General features: G+C 39.9%; 3 protein-coding genes across 5 annotated transcripts in view; 1 reads left to right on the forward strand and 2 right to left on the reverse strand.

Moving 5' to 3' along the window:
- The first annotated feature begins 553 nt into the window (after positions 1-553).
- rpl6 (ribosomal protein L6) lies at positions 554-3,561 on the forward strand. The gene is made up of 6 exons (XM_066643651.1): positions 554-718; positions 885-983; positions 1,108-1,251; positions 2,619-2,667; positions 2,821-3,005; positions 3,328-3,561. Exons 1-6 carry the CDS (start codon positions 572-574, stop codon positions 3,478-3,480), a joined length of 777 nt encoding a protein of 258 aa, XP_066499748.1. The 5' UTR covers positions 554-571; the 3' UTR covers positions 3,481-3,561.
- A 154-nt stretch (positions 3,562-3,715) lies between these two features.
- On the reverse strand, positions 3,716-6,938 carry dynll1 (dynein, light chain, LC8-type 1). Its single transcript, XM_066643652.1, has 3 exons — positions 6,808-6,938; positions 5,567-5,705; positions 3,716-5,362 (listed from the first exon to the last, which is right to left on the reverse strand). Exons 2-3 carry the CDS (start codon positions 5,696-5,698, stop codon positions 5,225-5,227), a joined length of 270 nt encoding a protein of 89 aa, XP_066499749.1. The 5' UTR covers positions 5,699-5,705; positions 6,808-6,938; the 3' UTR covers positions 3,716-5,224.
- Positions 6,939-10,723: 3,785 nt separating this feature from the next.
- polb (polymerase (DNA directed), beta) overlaps positions 10,724-23,146 on the reverse strand; it is a 14,332-nt gene continuing 1,909 nt past the window's right edge. The window contains exons 2-15 of one of the 3 annotated variants that reach the window (XM_066644196.1): positions 18,679-18,736; positions 18,420-18,486; positions 18,253-18,327; positions 18,021-18,079; positions 17,871-17,920; positions 17,708-17,759; positions 16,579-16,633; positions 16,426-16,498; positions 16,216-16,286; positions 13,771-13,857; positions 13,621-13,688; positions 13,004-13,143; positions 11,751-11,765; positions 10,724-11,600 (exon numbers count right to left, since the gene is read on the reverse strand). In XM_066644196.1, coding sequence (XP_066500293.1) covers positions 11,506-11,600; positions 11,751-11,765; positions 13,004-13,143; positions 13,621-13,688; positions 13,771-13,857; positions 16,216-16,286; positions 16,426-16,498; positions 16,579-16,633; positions 17,708-17,759; positions 17,871-17,920; positions 18,021-18,079; positions 18,253-18,327; positions 18,420-18,486; positions 18,679-18,736 — 965 coding nt within the window. In that variant the 3' untranslated portion in view covers positions 10,724-11,505. Of the gene's footprint in view, positions 11,766-13,003; positions 13,144-13,620; positions 13,689-13,770; positions 13,858-16,215; positions 16,287-16,425; positions 16,499-16,578; positions 16,634-17,707; positions 17,760-17,870; positions 17,921-18,020; positions 18,080-18,252; positions 18,328-18,419; positions 18,487-18,678; positions 18,737-23,146 lie in introns of all 3 variants that reach the window. The other 2 variants (XM_066644197.1, XM_066644195.1) reach the window with 2 other exon arrangements.

The raw sequence follows: 23,146 nt of genomic DNA on the forward strand, positions 1-23,146 counted from the left end.
GTCATTTCTGCTTTGGCCGTTGTGTGGTTGTATGGTTTATGTTGTTGGAAGGCTTTTTATGTGTTCGGAATCGTTTCTCTAACACTAGGGAGTTTTGTGGCTGGCGGTTGAGTCCTGCTGAAGTCAGTCACGTTTGTTAGCGAGTTGGTTGACAGTAATCTTTAAATAACTAGGTTGCTTTAGAATGTGTTTTTTTCTGTCAATAAAAATATGGGACGTTATGCTCTTTGTAATTCTTCAATGGTAATGTAACTTCTGATAACGAAAGTTGAGCCCAGTAAATTACGTCTCGAAAATACTCTATATAGCAGTGGCATTTTCTTTAAAATTATACTGTCTGAAGATGAGCTAGACATGTAACCAAATACTCATATATTCTCTTCGTATTTCTGAAAGCTTAAAAGTTGTTGGCCAAATTAGTGGCATGGGTATTTTGAAAAGCAGCTCATACATTGTTTACAATACTGTTTAATCAACAGGCCAAATTCTGGCTAATTGATCAATGTTTTCTTTCTGTGCTGTTTTTTGAGGGAGATCTGAGAATAACTGAATTTTTAAAATCTCCATGTAGATGGCTGAGGGTGATAAAAAGGTAGCCCGTAAGCGGCACTGCAGCCGCAACCCCGTCTTGGCCCGGGGTATAGGCCGCTTCTCCCGCTCTGCCATGTTCGCTCGCCGGGCCATGTACAAGAGGAAGGTCAAGGCACCTGTAACCAAGGTGAGTGTATCTCTAGAAAATCCTTGGGCAAGGCTCCCTCTGCTCTCGCCACATTTTTCAGTGAATCTCCTTTTCAAATATGTAGTCTATCGGTTTTGTGAAAATAATTGAGGTATCATTATGTTGAGTCAAACACTCATTGATGTGTTTTACAACTGCTTACTAGATTGAGAAGAAACTGAAGGAGAAGACCCCTACGACAGTGGTTAAAGCTGTTGGGGGAGACAAAAATGGAGGCAATCGTGTTGTAAGACTGCGTAAGATGGTGAGACTCAGGTTAAAATTTTGCTTAAAATTTTCAACATGCCGTTCAGATGAAAACCTAAATGATTTAGTTCTCAGTTTCACAGAATTTATAATCACTGTTCAATGTATTTATTTTTTTTAAGCCCCGTTACTATCCCACTGAGGATGTTCCCCGTAAGTTGAAGAGTCATGGTATCAAGCCTTTCTGCCAGCACAGGAGGAAGCTGCGCTCCTCCATCACCCCTGGAACAGTACTCATTATGCTAACAGGGCGCCATCGTGGCAAGGTACAATGTTATTGTATTACTTATCACTGTTAAAATGTGATAAATACACAACTTTTTTTTTCTCATAATTGTGTAAATTAGTCCTTTTCAGAAACTGGACTAATCGGCACATTATGAATGTTACAAATTTGTCTTTTAAAATCCACTGAGCTGTTTTCCTAAATACTAAATTCGGGAGAGAAATGGTAGTGTATTTCAGACTGATATTGTGTTATGAGCATTCATTTAAATTGCCTACTGTGGGAATGGACACGACTATTTCTTGTGTGAAGTGTTGGTGTCCCTGGCAACACAAATTTTGTCTTGGTCATCTGCATCGTCACGACAGACAAAAGCCACCCTTATGATTTTTGCTTACGTCGCTGTTTGCTTACTATTTGAGATCCCTGAACTTGCAATCTAATATTTAAACAGTCATCAACATGCCTATATAGAGAAGAACAGACTTGTGTATATGAGGAAAACAATCAGTGACATGGCCATGGTGCACAAAAATGCAACATATAAAGGGCTATACACCTTACACTTGGTTATGCCTAGGTGCCTAAATTATGCCTAAATACTGCTGACTTAATCTGGATTTTGTTAACCTGGATTGTGAGAAAGGTTACCTTTATTGCATAGGTTTAATTTTTTTAAACATTGAAATGGCAAGGCATTAATCCTGCCTAGTGTGTTTGCACTGACAGTAATAAAATGTTAGCAAGTTAATTAGTATTTTCTTGACACTTTCACCTTTGTGTTTAGGTGCTTTTCCACTGCATGGTGCATACACCTCTCAATTCCGTTCCATTAGGCAAATTTGGTACCTAGAACGGGGTACTGTTTTAGTGCTTGCATGCTTTTAGTTCCAAGAGCATCAAGTGAGAATTTAATGTCAGAGAGATTTGTCACATTACAGTGCAACAAGGAATGGGAAAAAAACGGTCACTGCATTTGAAATTGTGAGGCTAAGCTGTGTTCAAGCTCAAAAAACGAAACACACACATACAGGATAAATAAACATCTTATAGCTGTCATTGTTTTTGTTACCATAGCCCGCTATTCCACAGTGACTGTTTTGCGATGTCACAGGTTACATTTCAGAGTGGAGGTGTAGTACTGGAAGACAAACATAAGCGAGTAGAGCACTGCAAGTTTTGAGCCTACTGATTTCCAATCAATTTTGTTGTCACATTTGCAGTGCAATACTCCCATATGTCCATGACTGCATTCATTTTATGGTCCACTGCAAAATGCCTTGATCCTCATTTCTTTGGAATTTCACAAGAATTTTGAACTGTAAATCAGTTGTGTAGGATTGTTTAGTGTTTTGCACAAGCTGGTATGTGGTTTCTATTTTTAAGACAAAATTTCTCCTCTTCCAGCGTGTGGTCTTCCTCAAGCAGCTGGCTAGCGGTCTCCTACTTGTGACTGGTATGTCTTGTTTATTTTCATGAGCACAACTTGGCTTATGAAATCATATCCTTGAATTGCATATGTGTACCTGGTTCAATATTTGGTTTGAAAATTAAGTTTCATGCAGAAATTCTTATTTGGATTAATTTAGACTTTATGCTTCTTCTCCAGGTCCCTTGGCAATCAACAGAGTTCCTCTTCGCAGAGCTCACCAGAAGTTCTGCATTGCCACATCCACCAAATTGGATATTTCCAGTGTCAAGATCCCCAAGACTCTAACTGATGCTTATTTCAAGAAGAAGAAGCTCAGGAAGCCCAAACACCAGGAAGGAGAGATATTTGACACAGAGAAAGAGGTAAATTTCCCTTTTTGTGGACAGGGCACTCAATTTTAGGAGGCCTTAAATGACAAGCTGATCTATTTACAGAATGTATGCATTTATTTTGAAAGAAGATTTGAAATGTTTCATGATGCTTTCAGATAACCCTAGTAGGTAAATACTTAAACTGAAAGGTGTAATATAAAATGTTTAATGATATAAATGTAATGTGTGTGTGTGTATATATATATATATATATATATATATATATATATATATATATATATATATATATATATATATATATATATAAATGAATTTAAATTTCCTCAACTTTTCCCATCTTACTTTACTGTAGAAGTACCAGCTGACAGAACAGCGGAAAGAGGACCAGAAAGCAGTGGATTCACAGCTGTTGCCCCTCATTAAGAAGGTTCCTCAGCTGAAGGGGTACCTGCGCTCCCAATTCTTCCTGTCTAATGGAGTGTACCCCCACAAACTGGTTTTCTAAAATTCTAATAAACAGTTGCTACAACCATTAACTCTGGTTTTGTGTTTTGCTAATTTTAAATAAAGTTGCAGACAACTTGAACATGCTTTATTTGCTATATTCATATTGATTTTTTTTTTATTAGATATCTGTAATATCCTGGTATAGACGAGCTAATGCTGAGCATTTGAAAGTATCTAGATTTACAAAAAACATCTGCTGGGAGGTAGAGCTCTATTAGACCCACCGCTTGTATAACACTAAAGTGTCATTAAGTTATCAATCCTAGGCTGCATTGTGTAGCTATATAAAACAAACATTCACTGTTTTTTAACATGACTTAATTACTGGCTGACCGAACTCTGCTCAGCTAAGGTTAGTAAACGTTCCTTCATCAAGAAAAGTATAAATCTTATATTGCTATGTAAACCTCAAAAAGAAAAACCTAGTATGTAATTTAAATGTCAATGCATTCTTTAACCACATGATATGCTTTGGGTAAAACGTAGCATTTTTTTTTTCCTCCCCTAAATTGGTGTTCATTTTAATTTAAGATCCAGAATAAATTATTCTACAGATTGTTTTGCCCTGCACAAGTTAAACCATAGAGATGAAATTGTGAATGCTGCAGCTATTTGTGGTAAGGTGATTGTGGATAAGAAACATCCTTTAGGGGAATTGCTTGGCACTATTGAGTGCATATATGTGGAGGTTTTTGCTTTAATGCTGCTTTCAGAAAGCTAGATTTTGGAATCAAAAATTTGGAACAGTATTTGCACCCAGCAGAGTAAAGGATGCAATTGTAGATACTCTAGGTTAATTTCAGTTTAACGTGTAATGATTTTGGAATTTTTGTGCTGTTTCAAAATATTTCTGGAATGTAAAACAAAATTATTCAAAGCTGGAACAAGGAACTATAACATCTGCAATGCAAATAAAACCATTTTATTTGCAATCCACAATAGCTAGTTTTTATGCAATACTGGGGGGGAGATATGATTCTGTTAACACTCAATCCCACATTTTTGTAATGGAATCACATTTACTACTACTTTTTGGAAAAAAATGAACAGCATAGCCAGTCCATGTTTTACTGGGGTATTTATTGTAAATTTTATTTGGTCTAAAAATATTACATTTTTGTCCAAAAAAATAAACATCTATCTCCATATTTATTTTTGTCGGGCTTTTAGTTTACTACGTCAGTGGACCACAGCTGATTTGTCATGATCAATGGACCAATAGAAATGCCCCACAATGGAATCTTTATTTAATGGAAATCAATACCAAAAACAGCAGTGAAGCAATGTAAATGTTTATTTAAGTGACACACTAGAGGTCTATGTAACAGTAAGGCCAACATACTCATACCAACAATAACATAACCAACCCTGAGTGTGTGTCTCATAATTGGTGTCTTCAACTTCTAATCATGTACAAAGTTATGAATTTGAGATTTTGGTCCATAGGTAGCAATTCCTGGCTTAAAGTATATCCTTTCAGTGTCCCAAATAAACTAATCCTTGCATCCACCCAGAGAGCCAAACAATTTTGCTTAAATAAAAAGTTACATAAAATTTTCAACCTGTTTTTAGAAAACAAAAATAAATACACTTTTTTTTAATACTTTTCTGCCGCTTATGCCACCATTTTCTTAAAACAAAGAGAAACAAAATGAGAAGCAGCCAAGAGAAGGCAGGTCCCAGAACAGGAATGATCAGCCTTTCTGTACAGTCAGTATTTAAGGGCTAGCTGATAGTGAGGCTCAGCCAGACTTGAACAGCAGAATTGCCACCTGGCCCAGGTAAAAATAGATGAAGTGCTTGGTTTCATGGGTTACATAGCTTCCAAAATTCCTGCCCACAATGCAGTGCCAGGTGGGATTGTACTTTTTGTCAAACTCCTTGTGGGAGAGAGAAAAAGAAGCAGGTTTAACATGACAGTTTGTTATCAACACTACTCAAGAAAGATTTTAAATCCTGACTTGACACTACAAAGAATATCAGATCATAAAATTTCAGGTCTATTTTCTGCTACCTTTGATGTTCGCAGATGATTATGTTCCACATATTTCATATGTAAATCTAACTACAGACTTAAGTCTTACCTTTTTAATGTAGGCAGCAATGTCCTTCTCAATGTTGTACTTCTCCAGAGCCTGGGTGGCACATTCAACAGCATCCTGCTGCATTTCCTCAGACATGTCTGCATTCTTGATCACTGCCTTTCTGTCAGACATGGTTATTCTGTATAAAAAAAATATATTAATTTATTCTTTTTACATGTGTTTTTTATGGAGGAGGCTACTCTCAAACTCCTCTGATTCCTCCATTTTGATTGGTGTCCACTCCCATGTAGTGGTGTGTTCTGACAAAATATATCAGAGAAATGTTCATATCACAATGTCACACACCAAATGTACCAGAAAACCACAACTAAAATTGGTTTTCAGTATTCTTCAGGCACTGATTGCGTCCACAACATACTCAAAAAGGGTTTATCATGTTAAGAATGTACAGTATCACGGTAGAGATATAATGTCGTTATGTTGCCCACCTCTAAGAAATTCAAGGCGGATTTTCTGCAGTTTCTACGCGTGGTGCAACGACAGCACAAGCTAAAAATCACATTTTCGCAAATAATAGACGCACCTTCTCAGGGTACGGTTTCACGCTAAACGACGCTCTTGCGGGAAAAAAAAAAAATCACAGCTTCGACAGCAAAGAGCAAGTTACATAATGCCAGCACATGGGCTGCTGGAGTGGCCTTTTCTTCTTCCACCGTTATTGCATAACAATATCATCACCACCAAGTCCACACTATTTGCGCTGTCGTTGCTATGGCCACCTCTTCAAGATTGTGCTGCTGACCTACTCTCTCGTGTATCAAACACAGAATAACGGCTGCAGATTAATCGGTTAATGATGAAGGGTACTCATTTTCAATTAGCATGGTGAAACTATAATTTAACATTTGGGATATAAGCCAGATATATTTACCCCTATATTGTCATGGCTTTTATTTACGTTACCTATGGGTAGCTTAAAAACACAGGCTGACTGCTTGTATAACACTAAATTGTCATTAATTAACACTCCTAGGCTGCATTGTGTAGCTATTTAAAACAAATATTCACTGTTTATTTTTTAACATGATTTAAAAATGACTGGCTGACCAAACTCGGCTCAACTAATGTTAGTAAACGTTAATTCATAAAGAAAAGTAAAAACCTTATATCGCTACGTAAACCTCAAAACCTTTTTAAGTTTCTTTGAATCAAAGAAGGCAGCATTAGGTTTGAGACCAATAATTCTAAAGGGATCTTCACAAATGAATGCATATATTTACCTGATATCAGCGAGTCTGTTCAATGAGAAGAGTAATGTTAATAAACCGTTCCAGCCGCTTCTGCTGAACTCCCGCTAAGTGGTTGACTGAAACTAACGTGGGTGTGTTAGTGACTACTCGTTGTACTTAGCCTTGTGTGTCATTGGTGGGCGCCTACCTCCACTGTCTTCCTGTTGGTCGGATCCTCGGTGTTCTCTCCACAGTTTACAGCTGCATTTTATTTCAAACCGGCATGCTTTGCGGCGCAGACGATGCACTTGTAACCATAGCAACGAACAGGACGCTCTAGTACAGTCCAGTACAAAGGTTTGGGGACACCAGGAATAAAGTCTTGTTTAGTTGATTTTTTTTTTAATAAAAATAAATTATTTTAACAGTCTATAACATAAAACCCACGTTTCTACATTAAAATGCACCATTACTGTTTATTTGCTAAATTACAATTTGACAAATATATGAACGTTCTAACAGGGTTAGTAGCTCGGACATCCGGGAGGGACTCGGATGGAGCCGCTGCTCCTCCACGTTGAGAGGAGCCAGTTAAGGTGGTTCGGGCATCTGGTCCGGATGCCTCCTGGACGCCTTCCTGGTGAGGTGTTCCGGGCATGTTCAACGGGGAGGCGGCCCCGGGGCAGACCAAGAACACGCTGGAGAGACTACATGTCTCGACTGGCCTGGGAACGCCTCGGTATACCCCCGGGGGAGTTGGAATCAGTGGCTGGGGAGAGGGAGGTCTGGGTTTCTTTATTCAGATTGCTTCCCCCGCGACCCGGACCCAGATACGCAGTGGAAAATGGATGGATGGATGAGTGTTCCACAACGGAGTTTAGGGCAACGGCGTTAAAAAAAAAAAAAAAACAAGATTCAGAGAATAAAGTGAGAATATTCTCTGAATAATTCTGAGAAAATCTTGGAATAAATCTGTGAAAATTTCTCTGAAAAATTCAGAGAATATTCTCTGAGTAATTCTGAGAAAAAATCTCAGAATAATTGAGTAAAAAGGTCTGTATAATTTCGAGAATATAATTAGAATATTTAGAGAAACACTGTTTGGGTTATTATTTATTATAATATGTAGACAGACAGACTCACAGTGTGCGCCATGAGTGAGTTGTGAAAGAAGCAGTCAGTGAGGTGAACAGAATTATTTATTAAGCGCATCCACACGACATGACGACCCCGTCAGTGAAGCCCCTGACTGCGATGCATAAGGTTTTAGCCCTAAAACTCCGCCGTAATATTCTGTGACTCCAACACTTTTAACTTACTATTAAAATGTAATTTGCATGAACTATATGAAAATGAGGAGTTGTTGTGTTCTCCTCGTGTCCGCATGGGTTTCCTCTGGGTGCTCCGGTTTCCTCCCACGGTCCAAAAACACCCATTGCAGCTGGATTGGTGACCCCAAAGTGTCCGTAGGTGTGAGTGTGTGAGTGAATGTGTGTGTGTGTCTGTGTTGCCCTGTGAAGGACTGGCGCCCCCTCCAGGGTGTATTCCCCGCCTTGCGCCCAATGATTCCAGGTAGGCTCTGGACCCACCGCGACCCTGAATTGGATAAGCGGTTACAGATAATGAATGAATGAATATATGAAAATGCCAAATTAAACTCAAGTTATATACCTTGTTCACATGACCATGTGCTGTTTTGCATTCTAGAAAAATCTGCATGAAATTAGCAGTCAGTACCTGAGAAATGTCAGTGTACCAAAGAAAGACAACCATTTTTGACAGCTAGGGTTTCTTATGTCACAACTAATGTCCTAAACTCGTGGAGTTGGACTAGCTGCAGGTGCAATTTCTAATAAATATGTAATTTTGTTGAACACATGTTTAACAATTTATGTCAGTAACATGTAAGTAAAAGGAGTTAAACTCCAGCCAACAACTGTTGACCAAAGCAGTCATATTTACATTATATGGACAGATAGACCCTTCCTGGATCGAGGCCTTGTCGTGGTGAAAGGGCTTGTCTCATGACCTCCAGGGCTATGTTGTAGGGAGCTTTTAGCTCCCAGTAGGGTCTCCCATGGCGAACAGGTCTAGAGTGAAGATCCAGATAAACATGATCCAAGAAGCACCTCTATGAAAACCCCTGGAGCCAGGCCTGGGGATAGTGTCCCCCACAGCCCATGTAACACCACCAGGCTCAGCCCGAAAAAGTAGAGTGGGAGGATCATGTGGGCTCACCACCCGCAAGATTCAGAGTAGGTGTGCGGTGCAATGCCCATCTGGCACAGAGCAGGGGCAAAGGGCCCCTGGCATTGTAGAACTTGGCAGCGGAAACTGCTTCTTGGTATGTGGAATGTAACCTCACTGCGGGGAAAAGAGCCAGAGCTGTTACGTGAGGTTGAACAATACCAGCTAGATATAGTTGGGCTCACCTCTACACACAATGTGGGCTCTGGAACCAAACTCCTTGATAGGGGTTGGTCTCTCTCCAACGTGGCTCCGGCTTGCAGAGAGAAAAACTTTGACTGTTGTGTGTATATGCACCGAACAGCAGCTCAGAGTATTCTGCTTTCTTGGAGGTGGTGGGTGGAGTTATAGAGAGGATTCCATGCACAGACTCTATTGTTTTTCTAGGGGACTTCAATGCTCACGTTGGCAATGACTGGGAAACCTGGAGAGGAGTGATTGGGAGGAAACGCCCTGCCTGATCTGAACCCTAGAGACGTGATGTTACTGGACTTATGTGCTAGTCGTGGTATGTCCATGAAGAACACCATGTTCGAACATAAGGTTGCTCATAAGTGTTCTTGGTACCAGAGCACCCTGGGCAAAAGGTCAGTGATCCCCTTTGTAGTCATGTCTTCTGATCTGAGGCCATTAGTTTTGGACACTCTGGTAAAGAGAGGGGCTGAGCTGTCAACTGATTACCATCTGGTGGTGAGTTGGATCCAATGATGGGGAAAGCTGGCAGACAGACCTGGTAGGCCCAAGCATAGAGCGAGGGTGTGCTGGGCAATAACTTCCGGGTAGCCTCAAAGAGGTTCTGAAAAACACTCACACAGCTCAGGAGGGGGAGGGGGGGACAATGTCCAAGCTGTGCTCAGTAAGGATGGTGAAACTCTAAACTTGATTGAGTGTATTGTTGGGCATTGGAAGGAACACTCTGAAGAACTCCTTAACCCGAGAGGCATGCCTCCTGGGCAGGAGTTAGGGCCAGAAGTGTCTGGGGTGTCAGATTTCATTTAAGTCAAGCTTGTTCAATGTGGGCATTGGACTATGTCAGGGCTATGCCTTGTCTCCACCCCTGTTCCTGATGTTCATGGACAGGGTGGCGAGGCGTAGCCTGGAACAGGAAAGCTTCCGTTGGGGGACACCTGTCAAGCTGGACATTGTTGGTGACTGTTGAGCTCCTGCTCCACGCTTCGGACCAGCTGCCCACATTCCAGCAATCACCAATTGCCTTGGAGCTGCCAACCCTACTCTGAACTTTTCATGGACTCATTATTGTTACCAGTAGATTGACCAGAGGAGCATAGCCGCCACCCCCCCCCCCCACTTGTGAGCCTTGGTTCCTCCCAAGCTTTGTTCTTCAGCTCAGAGGGAGGTTTTCCTTGCCACTGGGGGATTTTTACATTCTTTACATTTTTACATTTCATTAAAACTTTATCTTTACTGGAATTCTGTGAAGCTGCTTTGTGATAAGACCAGTTGTAAAAGGCACTATACTAATTGATATGATTTATAAACTTTTACTTGTAAAAATTGCAACTGGGCATCCTATTATACTGTGCACCATTGAACACCATTGTGAGCACATGGGGGCACTATACAATTGCACTCATCACTCATTAAAAGAAGTATATACACAACTTTGTATATATAGCCGAATGGCTAAGATGATATTATTAAAAGTTTGTTGCACAATAAAACACATTAAGCTTCGTTTTTAGTTTTATTGTTTAGCATTTTACTGATTAAATATTTCATATCCCACCACTAATAAGAACATTAACTAAAAGCAATATAAAGGGCACCATTTTCAAAAATTAAATTTTCAAATTGATTTGAAACTTGTGATTTCCTTTATGGTTATCTTCAATAACCATATTAAATAACTCACAAGCCATTCTCATGGAAACAAATTAAATAACCTAAACCTAAAAATGACATCATTGCAACAGTATTTTAAATCTACTTCCATTTGTCACATATGGAGATTTTTTCTCCATGACAAAGCACTGTCATTTTAAAAATGAACACATATTACATAATATTACCTTCCTTGTTAAAAAAAAAAAAAAAAAAAAAAATCAACCTTGCAAAAAAAAAAATATATATATATAACAAATACTAGGTACATAAAAATAATTGAATTTAATACAGAAACGTTTAAATTAAACTAGCTTATTGCCAGCAGTGTCACATCATCTTGTTTTCAGTCTGGCAGTTTTTTTTTTGTCATTCAAAATACCATCCTCGTGATTTGATATATAATACTTAAAAATTGTATTATCAAATTCTGACCTATCTATTTCTAACTGTTGTATTTACTAAAGACACAAATTCTTCAATTCCGCATCAAAAATGTATTCTCCTACTTATTAAAAACTGACAGATAATTGAGCTAACAACTTACACACATGCAAACACAAAGTTAAAAAAATCTTCTTGTATCCTGTCCCTGAAAGTGAAGAAACTGAGAAAATGTAGCTTCACTTTTACTGAAACACCCCGAGCAACATTTTTTCCTCATTCGCTGCGTTCCTTTGGTTCTCTGTATTTCATATGGATGTAGTCAAAGATGTCCTTTTCACTGTCCACTAGCAAAGGCTCTCCTGCCACACCTAAAACACAGAAATTAGTATTTTTTTCCACCTGCAAATAAAAAGACCAATGTATGCCAAATCTAAAAAGTAGAAGAATAATATCTATTAGCAAATTAAAATGGGAAAATACCCATATTAGAATACTAACACTGCTGACAGAACACATACCTCGAGTATATATCTCTTCAGGCCCAAGACCAGCAAGTAGGAGGGACATACAGGCCAGAGACCAGTAAGGAGGTGGATACCAGCAAGCGGGAGGTTATGGTTAGGTTTGGGGGATAGATTTATACAGAGTGAAAATAGGGTCAAAAAGATTTTGAGTTTGTAAAACAATACTCACAAATGTAACAGCGTTTGAGCAACTACATACACATAAAACTAAAAAATCCACAAATGTATTGGAATGCACAAATTTCAAACAACAACAACAACAACAACAATAATAACTTAAAATCACAAATGTGTAAAAAAAAGATTTGCATTTGTAAATCATATGTTGTGAATGTGTGAATCAGTACCTTCTCAAACGGCTTAAAATGTGCAAGAGCAAACCTTTTTAAGGTTCCAAATGTGACAGTGGGAGTTTTTGAATGAGGTGGAAAATATCCACACATTCGCCTTCTCTGCTGTGCGTGTGATTCTCTTTTTGCAGTTGCGGATTTAAGATCCTGTTTTGACGGCCAATTGATGGAACAATAGGAAAGCTTTAGCTGGACCAATCAGATCGCGAGGTTTGTTTAACCAATCAGAACACTGATTTGTTGCTGTCAACCATAGCGCTTTCCACCAAAAGAGCTCCGGTTCTTGGACCGGTTCTGTTCCTGATTCTTGGAACCTTGGTTCTTTCCAGTGAACCGCCGCGTTTCTACGGACAGCAGAGAAACGTAACCAAGAGCCGCGGCTCTGACCAACGAGCATGTTATCGCGCCTAACTGCACCAGAGACACATAAAAACGGGGCCTGTTCCTGTTTTTTTCCTATTATTTATTTATATGAAACGTTGTAAATGACCCTGTCGAGCTCCACTGGGCGATAACACTGTATTTGAAACTCTGAGCTCTTGGTTACGTTTCTCCGCTGTTCACAAGGTCAACGGGACGGCTCTGAACCTGGCCACAGCGCTCCCCCGCTCGTGACGTATTCCTGGTCCCCCTATAAACGTGTAGAAACGCTGCGGTTCACTGGAAAGAACCAAGGTTTACGTGTATGTAGTTGCTCAAACGCAGTTACAGATTTTGTTTTACGTGTATGTAGTTGCTCAAACACAGTTACAAAGTCTGTTACATTTATGAGTATTGTTTTACAATCTCAAATCTTTTTGACTTCATAGGTTTAGAGTTGTACCTCCCACTTGGAGGTGCCCCCGGACTGCCGAGACCTTTCTCGACACAACGCATTAAAATAAATAAATAACTTACCAGTGACCCCTAGTGGACGAATAGTGTATTCATTCAGGGTAAAACCTTTCTCCAGGGCGTGGGTCCTCATATTCTTATTGAAAATATCACTCCCAGTAAAGTACAGTACACCACAATAATACTGATCTTTAGGGATAAGTCTGAAGAAAAAAAATATAAAGGGAACATAAAATATGCATAAATTCAGAAATAAGAAAGCTGGTTTTAAATCTAACGGATTAAACTATGTTTGAATACAGTAATATACATCATATACATATATGGCCTTATATATTTACTGCTTTTTTGTACTTATTAAAATATTATAATTTGTGGACCAAATCATTGTGAAATAACCATCATTTTTTTAAAAGAATGCCATTGAGGTATTGAATAATTGATTTTTAGGAATTAATTGATAATTTCTCCCTATAGTACACTGTCAAAAGTTTAGGAAATTCAATTTCATACATGTTCCCTTTGGTGCATATTAAAGCAGTAAGCCACTCAAGGCTGCAGAAACAATCAGTAGCATGGTTTATATCAAAAAGATTGCATGCTGAACACTATTTACTTTATTTAGTGGGACAGTGTTAATATTACAATGGTATGACCATATTAATGAGTGATTCAATTACCTGATATCAATACGGCGGTGATCATAATCTTTCTCATCTTCCTTTTCACACTGCAGCTGACAAACACCCTGTGGGATGAGAAGGGAAATCAGAATTTAAGAGCATGTGAGACAGAGTGTGAAAAAAAGAGAAACAGAATAGCTCTCTTACCATAAATTTAGTGTCTCCTTTGGATAAGGTATCTGTAACAAAGCCAATAGACTCCAGATGTTCCACCACTGCATGGAGCAGCTGGGGCTGGAAGAGGATAAAATAAAAAAGGTGACAATTAAGAGCAAAATATATATTTTTTTAAATTAAAATAATTAATACACAAAAAACAACAATCAGTTCATTTGACAAAAACTTGTGTATTCATATTTGCAGAAGGACTGAACACCATTCTTGAGGAAAAGTTTGTGATTATTAATCTACTTTATGCTTAACAAAATGGATATGTATCAAATAGATATTAGATCAAATATGATTAAATTGGCTTTTTATTTTACATATTTTTTCCACATGATTATTATAATTATCATAAATTAAATCCCTAAAAAGATAAACAGTCCCCCAAGTACTCCCAGTATAAAGGTGAGTTGGTTCACTGTAACTTGCTGTGTGAACTGATCATACAGTAATATCTAATTTGGATCATTTTCACACTTTAAATTGTACTATAAATTTAATATAGAAGGGGGGAGCCACATATTTGTAGCCCAGTGTTCAGTGGGGTTGAGGTCAGGACTGCTTGCAAGCCTTTCCATCCTATCTACTCTCAAATTCTGGAGGTATTCTCTGATAAACCCCGCTCTGTGAGGGTAAGCACTTTCATCTTGGAGGATAGAGTTTGGTCCCAAGACTGTGGAGATATGCGATTGCCACTGGTTGCAGAATTAAATCTCGATATCTCTCTGCATTGAGATTGCCTCCAATGATGACAAACCTCATTTTTACAGTCAGGGAGGTGCCACCCCACTCACACTGCCTCCACCAAAAGATCTTACGGTGTAGCAATCAGCATAGCAGTCTCTGCGTCTTCTCCACACTTTGACCCTACGATCCAACTGTCGTAGGCAGAATCAGGACTCATCGCTGAACATAATGTTCCTTTACATGTCCAGTTTTCCAGTGCACATGTTGTCGACACGGTGAAGGGCAGTCATGGCAGGCCTCCTGGCAGCGCGATGAAACAGGAGATTAGCTGCGTGCAGTCTTTTCTGGATTGTCTGGGCAGTGAGCTGTAGGCCATATTGTCCTGCAAACTTGACTGCAAATCAGTAGAGATGATACTAGGGCTCATTCCAAATAATGCCACAACTTGGTTTTGCGAAACACCAGCTTGAAGTTGCCCTATCGCACGGGCCCTATCCAGATCAGTGAAACATGGCGTGCTGATTCTTGGAGCAGACACCTAATGACCACTGTAGCAGAGCCCATGTTCACAGGAGCTGCCTATTGGGGTACCAGAAGCTCAAAACAAGTGTCAATAGCAACAGCAAAATAAGCAGTTTGGCATTGGCGGATAGGATTTGGCAAAGGGCGCCACCCACATACTCAGCTCTACTTCTCATCCCACAGATACATGTTCCTTACAAATGTGGCACTACTTAAAAGGTAAATTAACAGGCTTTCCATCAGTATAAGATTTATTGCCAAGAAGCATTGTTACAACAAACAAACAAACAATCTACCAAACACAAATTTTTACTTTTTGTGCTAAGTATGTATCTAAATAAAGTTTGAGCAATAAAAGTCAGCAAGCAATGCCTTGCATACTCGTAAAGCACATTTTTACCTATAAACAGTTTTAAAACCAAAGTTGAACAACATCATAATTTCGCACATGCGCACTACAGGGGGGAACAGGGAACAGAATTGACTGTAACGCCTGCTCTCTGGGCTTCTACTAACACACTCTCTGTCTCTTTGTCACAGACAAACAAACACACATATGCGCCCATCTCTCCCTGCCTCCCTCTCTCTCTCACTCACTCACTGAGTAATGTTTACATATGTCGCGAACAGCTATCGGGGCTTCAGCTAATGTTGAGCCGGGGGAATGTGTGTAATCAAATAAAATAATGTTGACTACATAATAAAACCCATATATGGCTCATAATACATACTGGACTATGTTATTACCACCATAAAGTATAACTTTAGTGGTACTCTAGCTGTTATAACCCCAGCAACCGACAGAAAAGCACTTAACAGAACTTATGTCTATCGCTAAAAAGTGAGCTAATCCGGCCCAAGTTAGTAGGCACTACTACCCACAATCGTTCATCAGTAACTCTGATTATAACACTGTCCTAAACAAAGCTTGAGTTCCACTGACACTAAGTGTAACTCTAGTCATTTAATCAACACAACAACTGTAGAAAAGCACTTATTACCAGAATCGCTGTCTAACGCGAAAAAGTGAGCAAATCTGGGTATAATTAGCAACTGCAAACCCTGGCTCAGTGCTCAATAACTATTAAAAAAAATAATAATTATAACAGTTCCCTCAACAAAAAAATAGGCTTTAGTTTACATAAATATATTAACCCAAATTATTAAATGTTCATAAATTCAAAACCTAATACGATTTTCGTATCAGTATGTGCTTACTTGCTTCTCAGACTGTGAAGTAAAGTCAGGATGGGTTAACAGAATATCAATATCACCACTTGACTCTGCTCCTGAAAGTTAGATAAAGATTATATTGACTGCATTAATTTCATATATTTCATGTGGATAAATCATGTTCTAAATACTGTTCTCTAGATGTGAGCTAGCAATTATTTTTTTCTACTACACAGAAATTTTAATTCATCAAACCTCGCCTGTAGCTGCCACAGATTGTGCCAATATACTCTGGATCCAGCTTCTCCAACTCTTCTAGTATTAGAGCCTAAAAACAACATGCAGTTATTCTGTCAGGTGACATGATGCATTAAATGACTATAGTAAACGAAAAAAACAATCTTCCACCTCCATTTTCCGCATCTCTGAGCGGGGAATTCTCTTCTCAAATTCTTCAAAGTACCTTTACAGAAAATAAAAAAGTTATTTTATTTATAACTATGAATATTAACAAATAGCACAGACACTGAAAACCATCAATATGCAAAAAAGCCTAAAAACTAATTATGTTATGGCTTGAAATTTTATTTAACTGATAATAGGTCAAAGAAAACCTTTTCAATGTTTTCACTGTCAAACCTTATTGTTCCTTGTAATTATAAAAAAAGCTAACTTAATGCAATACTTACAACACACTCAAAAAAAGTTGGGGAAAAAGGCACTGTTCTGAAATGTTCCACTATTAACTGGTAAACAGGTAAGTTAATAAAGACTGAGTATAAAAGGGGCATCCACCATAGTCTTTGCAAGCTAGGATGGGTCTTGCTTCATCACTTTGTGCCAAACTTTGTGAGAGAAGAGCCAGTCTGTTTAAAGACATTATTCCTCATCATAAGCTTGCAAAAAAAGTTAGGTCTTTCACCATCTACATTTCATAACATCATGAAAAGTTTCAGGGAGTCCGGATAAATCTCTTTGTCTAAAAGGCCACATGGGCTTGGGAAATCACTCTGGAAAATCATTTTCACTTGACACTCTCTGCCACTGCATCAAAAAAAGACATATATAACTCTGGTTATCTGGGATAGACCGAAAGACAGTGGAAACATTCTGTGGTCAGATGAGTTCACATATCAGCTTGTTTTTGGGAAAAATGGATGTTAGATTCTACGTGCCAAAGATGAACAATTTTTGAGTGATGCATTAAAAAAAAAAATCACTATACAGTTTTCTTCAAAGAGTCAATAACTACTCAAACTGATCAGAAATATTAATTAGTTTAATTTATATAACCTTTCTTAAACCTAAGGTTGCTATACAATTCATGGAAAGAAAAACAAACTAGCTTGAGGAGGCAGATAGAAATAATGTGAAAATCATCTTAAGCTGTGCTTTAAAGTAAGAGAATGACAGAGACAAAGAGATCATGGCAATGTTTTCCAAATCCATGAAATTAAAGAATCTGCCACCACCAGGTTGAATTTTAGGACAGAGAGAGAAAATAAACAATCCTTTTTAAATATTCATAAATGCTTACTTTAAGCCAATCTGCTGATGGTGGTTTAGTTTGTGTTGATTTTTTTTCAAATCTGAAGAGTGTAAAACAACAGAAAGAATGAAAATATACATTAATGTCTAAACAGTCAACGCTGACATATAATATGACAAACAGTGGTGTAAAGAAAACACTGAGAACAAACCTTCCAAAGTTTTAACGCCTTCCTCATAGAATTTCCTGGCAGCAGCTGGCCTATCAAGAAGGAAGCAGGAAGAGTTTTTATCATGACAGAGTACAACAGCAACAACAGACTTTGCACTGCATAATATGATTTCTGCATAATAATACTTACCCTATTCCAGTCACTCTAGTTAAAAAGTTGATAGATGAGCTGGTGTCATCACTGCGAATCTGCAGAAGATAAATACATTTGATCTCATGATAAATGAGATATTTACCAGGTTTTCTGTAGTACTGTGCTTTTATATCTACCACAAAACTAAGTATGTCAATATTGTTAAATCTATATCCTCCTAAATACCCATTATTAGAATAAATGTTATATATTGAGAAGACTCAATTACCTTTTCTAGTTTTCGAAGTTTCCCTGTGGTTAAAAACTCATCTATTTTCTCTGCAATTTTTGCTCCCACTCCATCCTAAAGGAAGAATGGGAGGAAACAATATTTACTTAGCCCTAAACAGTGCATCTGTACACTATCATATGAACTTAAGAAAACAATACATTTACCAGCTTCTTTGCTTCAGTACCACTTTTGATTTTGTTTGGGTATTTTGCAATCACAGAGGCAGCTTTCCTAAAAATAAATAAATAAAATAAATAATCACCGCAACCCTGAACTGGATAAACAGTTACAGATAATGAATGAATGAATATAAATAATAAAAATATAATGCATCAAAGTATGTATAGCAAAACACAAATATGGAAATTATACTATATCTGCACTCAAAGTGGATTATTTGCACTTATTAAAGTGAAGGTTTACCTGTAGGCATTGTATTTATGGATGGCTCTGTTGACATTCTTTTCATAATTGGCCAGCTCTAAAAAGGAGGTTATAAAGAGGAGGATAAAACGGAATAAAATAAGGATTAACACATGTTGAAGTTGTAGAAAGTAGCTAACTGAATGGATTAGGGATTTAAACCATATCCTGGTGGTGGCCTGAGCTGTCTCTTTAACTTAAAGGCGACAGGCCTTCTCTGTTCGGCTACTTACAAATCTAACCTATTTTGTACGCATATTCGGTTTTACTTAAAGTTCTTGTCCATAATTTTATCTAACATTTTACCTAGTGTTTTCATTTAACTACTAAACGTTAATTATATTTAGCTAAACTTAGCATTTTATGCTAACTAGATACAACATGTCGCATATTAACATCAGATACGTATGCTACAGGTGCCACAGATTAAAATATGCAATCCCCAATGTTTAACAGATATATAGAAGTTAACTTAACATAATAATATGTGTAGGCAATGAGTCTTACAAAAATGACATATGTTATCAGTCACTGATCTAGCTAACTGCACTCCGGTAAAGTTGGATTCATATTCGCATATTCAGATTTCTTTCTTCAATAGCTCTCAAACGGTGCATGCAAATGACTTAATACTTGTAAAGTATTGTTTTTGGGATCCAAGACAAGCAACTACAACTCAGTTTATGTCAGAAATGTTTGCCATTTAAAAAACACGAAATATATTGTTTTCTATGGGCTGCCGCAATCTCCGCGAGAGCTAAGGGACTTCGCTCGGTGTTTCACTATGGGGAATCGCCTTGGGCGTGACCAACTACGTAAGCTCCAATTGCATCACGTCTGTCCATGACAGACAGGTCGACTCGTAATGAGGCTCCGCCTCTGCCCCTTAGCCACAGTCGGCCTCCCTGAAAGGGTTATTCGTGCTTTCTTCCCGTGAAGGACTACAAGCTCCTTCAGCGCTCTAGGCAAGGCTGTGCTCGCTAAACAGTTCTTAGACGGGCTGTCATTGGAATCCGTCGCCGAACGCGACCGCAGCTTAGCATTAGAAGTGCTGAATAAGTCCCTTCATCAAGAAGTGCATTTTTCGCTGTTTATTCAGCTACAGAGAAGGGCGAACGCGTCAAGGTGAGCTCTTCTCTGGTCAACTCGGTAGCTTTCGTATTAAATTACTGGAGCTACTATTGTGCTATCCCTACTTAGCATTAGCTTGCCAAAGTAGGATCACCGTAGCTTGAGGTTAAACGCGTTAAGGTGGGCCTTCCTTGTCAACAGGTCAGTCAGCGACCTAGAACAGTTAACCCCGGGCCGTGGGGAAAACAGTCCTTTGCAGCGGTAGCAGCTAAGAACCGTCCGCCTCCCCACCCCACAGTAGAAAAGAAGAAGCGGACTGCGTCAGCTTCCTCCCTTAAACTCTCCTTCTCCCACCAAACGGAGAAAAGTGGAGAAGAGCTGCAGCCCCAGTTTTCTGTGTTCAGAGGGCTCCCCAGTTATGAAACTTCTAGGAACCCCTATCCCACTCTCTTTTCCAGTTCCAGAGAAAGAGGAGTTACAGGGGCTCGGTTTTCAATGTTCCGTGTGTCACCAAGCACTCAGTTTGACGGACATAAAAATAAAAAAGACACTATCGCAGCCAGGCGTAAAGCCGAGGGCGATGTGCTCCCCACGTTTCAAAATAAAAACAAAACAAAGTTTTCTCTGTCCACGGCCACTAGAAGGGGCTCACGCCCCTTCTTTGAGCGGAGACGCCTGTCTCCACCGGAGATCGACGTCATCAATCCACGACAGAGGCTCTTTTGCAGCTCGGGCAGCCCAGTGGCGCACATTCGCTACTCATCCATGGGTTCAGTCCACAGTGTCTCGCGGGTACAGACTACAGTTCTCTATGAAACCGCCAAAATTCAACGGTGTGTTGGTCTCTTTGGCCAGCGGGGATTCAGCTCTCATCCTAAGGGAAGAGATTATATCCCTATTAAACAAAAAAGCTATCAAAGTGATTTCAGAAAAGGAAAGTCAGCAGGGTTTTTACTCCCGCTACTTTGTCGTTCCAAAGAAAGAGGGCGCAGCACCCCGCCCTATCTTGGATCTCCGTGTGTTAAACAGACATCTACGCAAATACACGTTCAGGATGTTAACACACAAAGTGCTATGTCAGTCGATTCGTCAGCACGATTGGTTTGTGACAATCGATCTGTCAGATGCTTATTTTCACATAGATATTTACCCCGCACACAGAAAATATCTCAGGTTTGCATTCGAAGGCAAGGCCTTCGAATGCAAGAAACAAAGGGATCAGGATTTTTTCTTATATAGACGATTACCTCGTTTGCTCCCGCACGAGGCATCAAGCGCTCAGAGATTCCAATACAGTGTTGAGTCACTTAGAGAATCTGGGGTTCAAAATAAACCTGACCAAGAGTCGTCTAGAGCCCTCACAGTGCACAGATTACTTAGGCCTGACTATAAACTCCCTCACCTATCGAGTTCGGCTGTCGGAGAGGAGAGAAATGTCATTCGAACAATGTCTTTCCCGTTTTCGATTGGGGAAGGTGGTCTCGTTACGGCTTTGCCTACGCATGCTGGGACTCCTGGCTTCAGTTGTTTCAGTGGTGCAGTGGGGACTTCTCATGATGAGAGATTTTCAACGGTGGGTAGCGTCACTGCGGTTATACACCCGCAGTCATCTCTACCGTCCTGCGTCCGCGAGGATAACCCTAACGACGGATGCGTCTTTGCTAGGCTGGGGAGCAACTCTAATGGGCAGAGCTGTGAATGGGTTGTGGCCCCCCCAGGTCAGTCTGGCTCACATAAATTATCTAGAGCTTCTCGCAGTGGTCTTGGCACTAAGACACTTCGAGAATTTTCTCCAAGGTCAGCATGTTTTGGTAAAAACGGACAACTCTACTGTGGTAGCTTATATAAACCGCCAGGGTGGGACACGCTCACTACAGCTACACAAGCTGGCTCGGAGGCTTCTCCTGTGGAGCAGCGCCCGGTTTTTGTCCATTCGCGCGACATGTACCGGGGATACTGAACAGAGGGGCGGATCTTCTGTCAAGGGGAAATCCTCTGTACGGAGATTGGAGGCTTCACCCGCAAGTGGTGACTCAGTTGTGGCAGAGATACGGACAGGCAGCCGTAGATCTCTTCGCCTCGCAGGAAAACGCACGTCTTCTGTATTTTTCTCTGTGGGACGAAAATGCACCTCTGGGTGTGGATGCTCTAGCCCGGGCTATTTCTACGCGCACATTATATGAGCATAAATGGCGAGTTTTTGAAAATTGGTGTGTACTAAGAAATATCACTCCTTTTCAGTGCTCGGTGTCAGAGCTTCTCTGTTTTTTACAAGAGTTGTTGGATAAAGGGAAAGCTTTTTCAACAATTAAGGTATAGTTAGCAGCTATTTCATCTTGTCATGTGGGTTTTGGGGATAAGCCTGCAGGACAGCACGCTCTGGTCTCTCGGTTTATGAAAGGGGCACGTCGTAAACGGCCTGTCTGCAGACCTTTGTTTCCGCCGTGGGACTTGTCCTTGGTACTTGATGGACTCTGTTGTCACCCTTTTGAACCTTTAGAGGGAGTGGGGCTGAAGTTTCTTTCCATTAAAACAGCTTTGCTCTTGGCACTGACCACAGCAAAGCGAGTTGGTGAATTACAGGCATTAACCATCCACCCTTCATGTTTGCAGTTTGACCCAGGCTACACTAAGGTGCACCTGCGTCCTAATCCTGTATTCGTGCCAAAAGTGATAGGCTTGGCTTACAGATGCCCGACAGTAGAACTGGCGGCTTTTCACCCCCCACCTTTTAACACTGTGGAGGATCAGAAACTTAACTGCTTGTGCCCTGTAAGGGCCTTGCGTCAGTATATAGATAGAACAGCTGGTTTTAGGAGACATAATCAGTTATTTGTATCATGGGCCACTCCTCATAAAGGAAAACCCTTGTCTCGTCAACGGTTGTCACATTGGATTATAGAGGCTATAGCAGTGGCATATAGATGTAAGGGCTCACAACCACCAGAGGGTCTACGAGCCCATTCCACGAGAGGTATGGCAACATCCTGGGCATTGTTTAAGGGTGTGTCAGTACTGGACTTATGCACAGCTGCGAGCTGGGCCTCAGGGAACACGTTTGCACGGTTCTACCGGCTAGATGTTTCAGGTCCATCTTTAGCACATGCAGTACTGGAGGCTGGTATGTCTGATTCATTCTGATGGGACATTTATCTAGAACCTTCTTTCTATTTTCTGGAGAGTGCAGTCCGGGAGTAGTCTATATCTCCCATAGTGAAACACCGAGCGAAGTTAGAAAAAGAACGTTGGGTTACTTGAGGTAATCCCTTGTTCTTTGATAACAGAGTGAGGTGTTTCACCAACTTTTCCCTCCCTGCACTGGGACGGGAAGAAATCTCTCTAGAATAACCCTTTCAGGGAGGCCGACTGTGGCTAAGGGGCAGAGGCGGAGCCTCAT

This window comes from Hoplias malabaricus, chromosome 14, assembly GCF_029633855.1.
Source record: "Hoplias malabaricus isolate fHopMal1 chromosome 14, fHopMal1.hap1, whole genome shotgun sequence".
In the NCBI taxonomy this organism is placed as follows: Eukaryota; Metazoa; Chordata; class Actinopteri; order Characiformes; family Erythrinidae; genus Hoplias; species Hoplias malabaricus.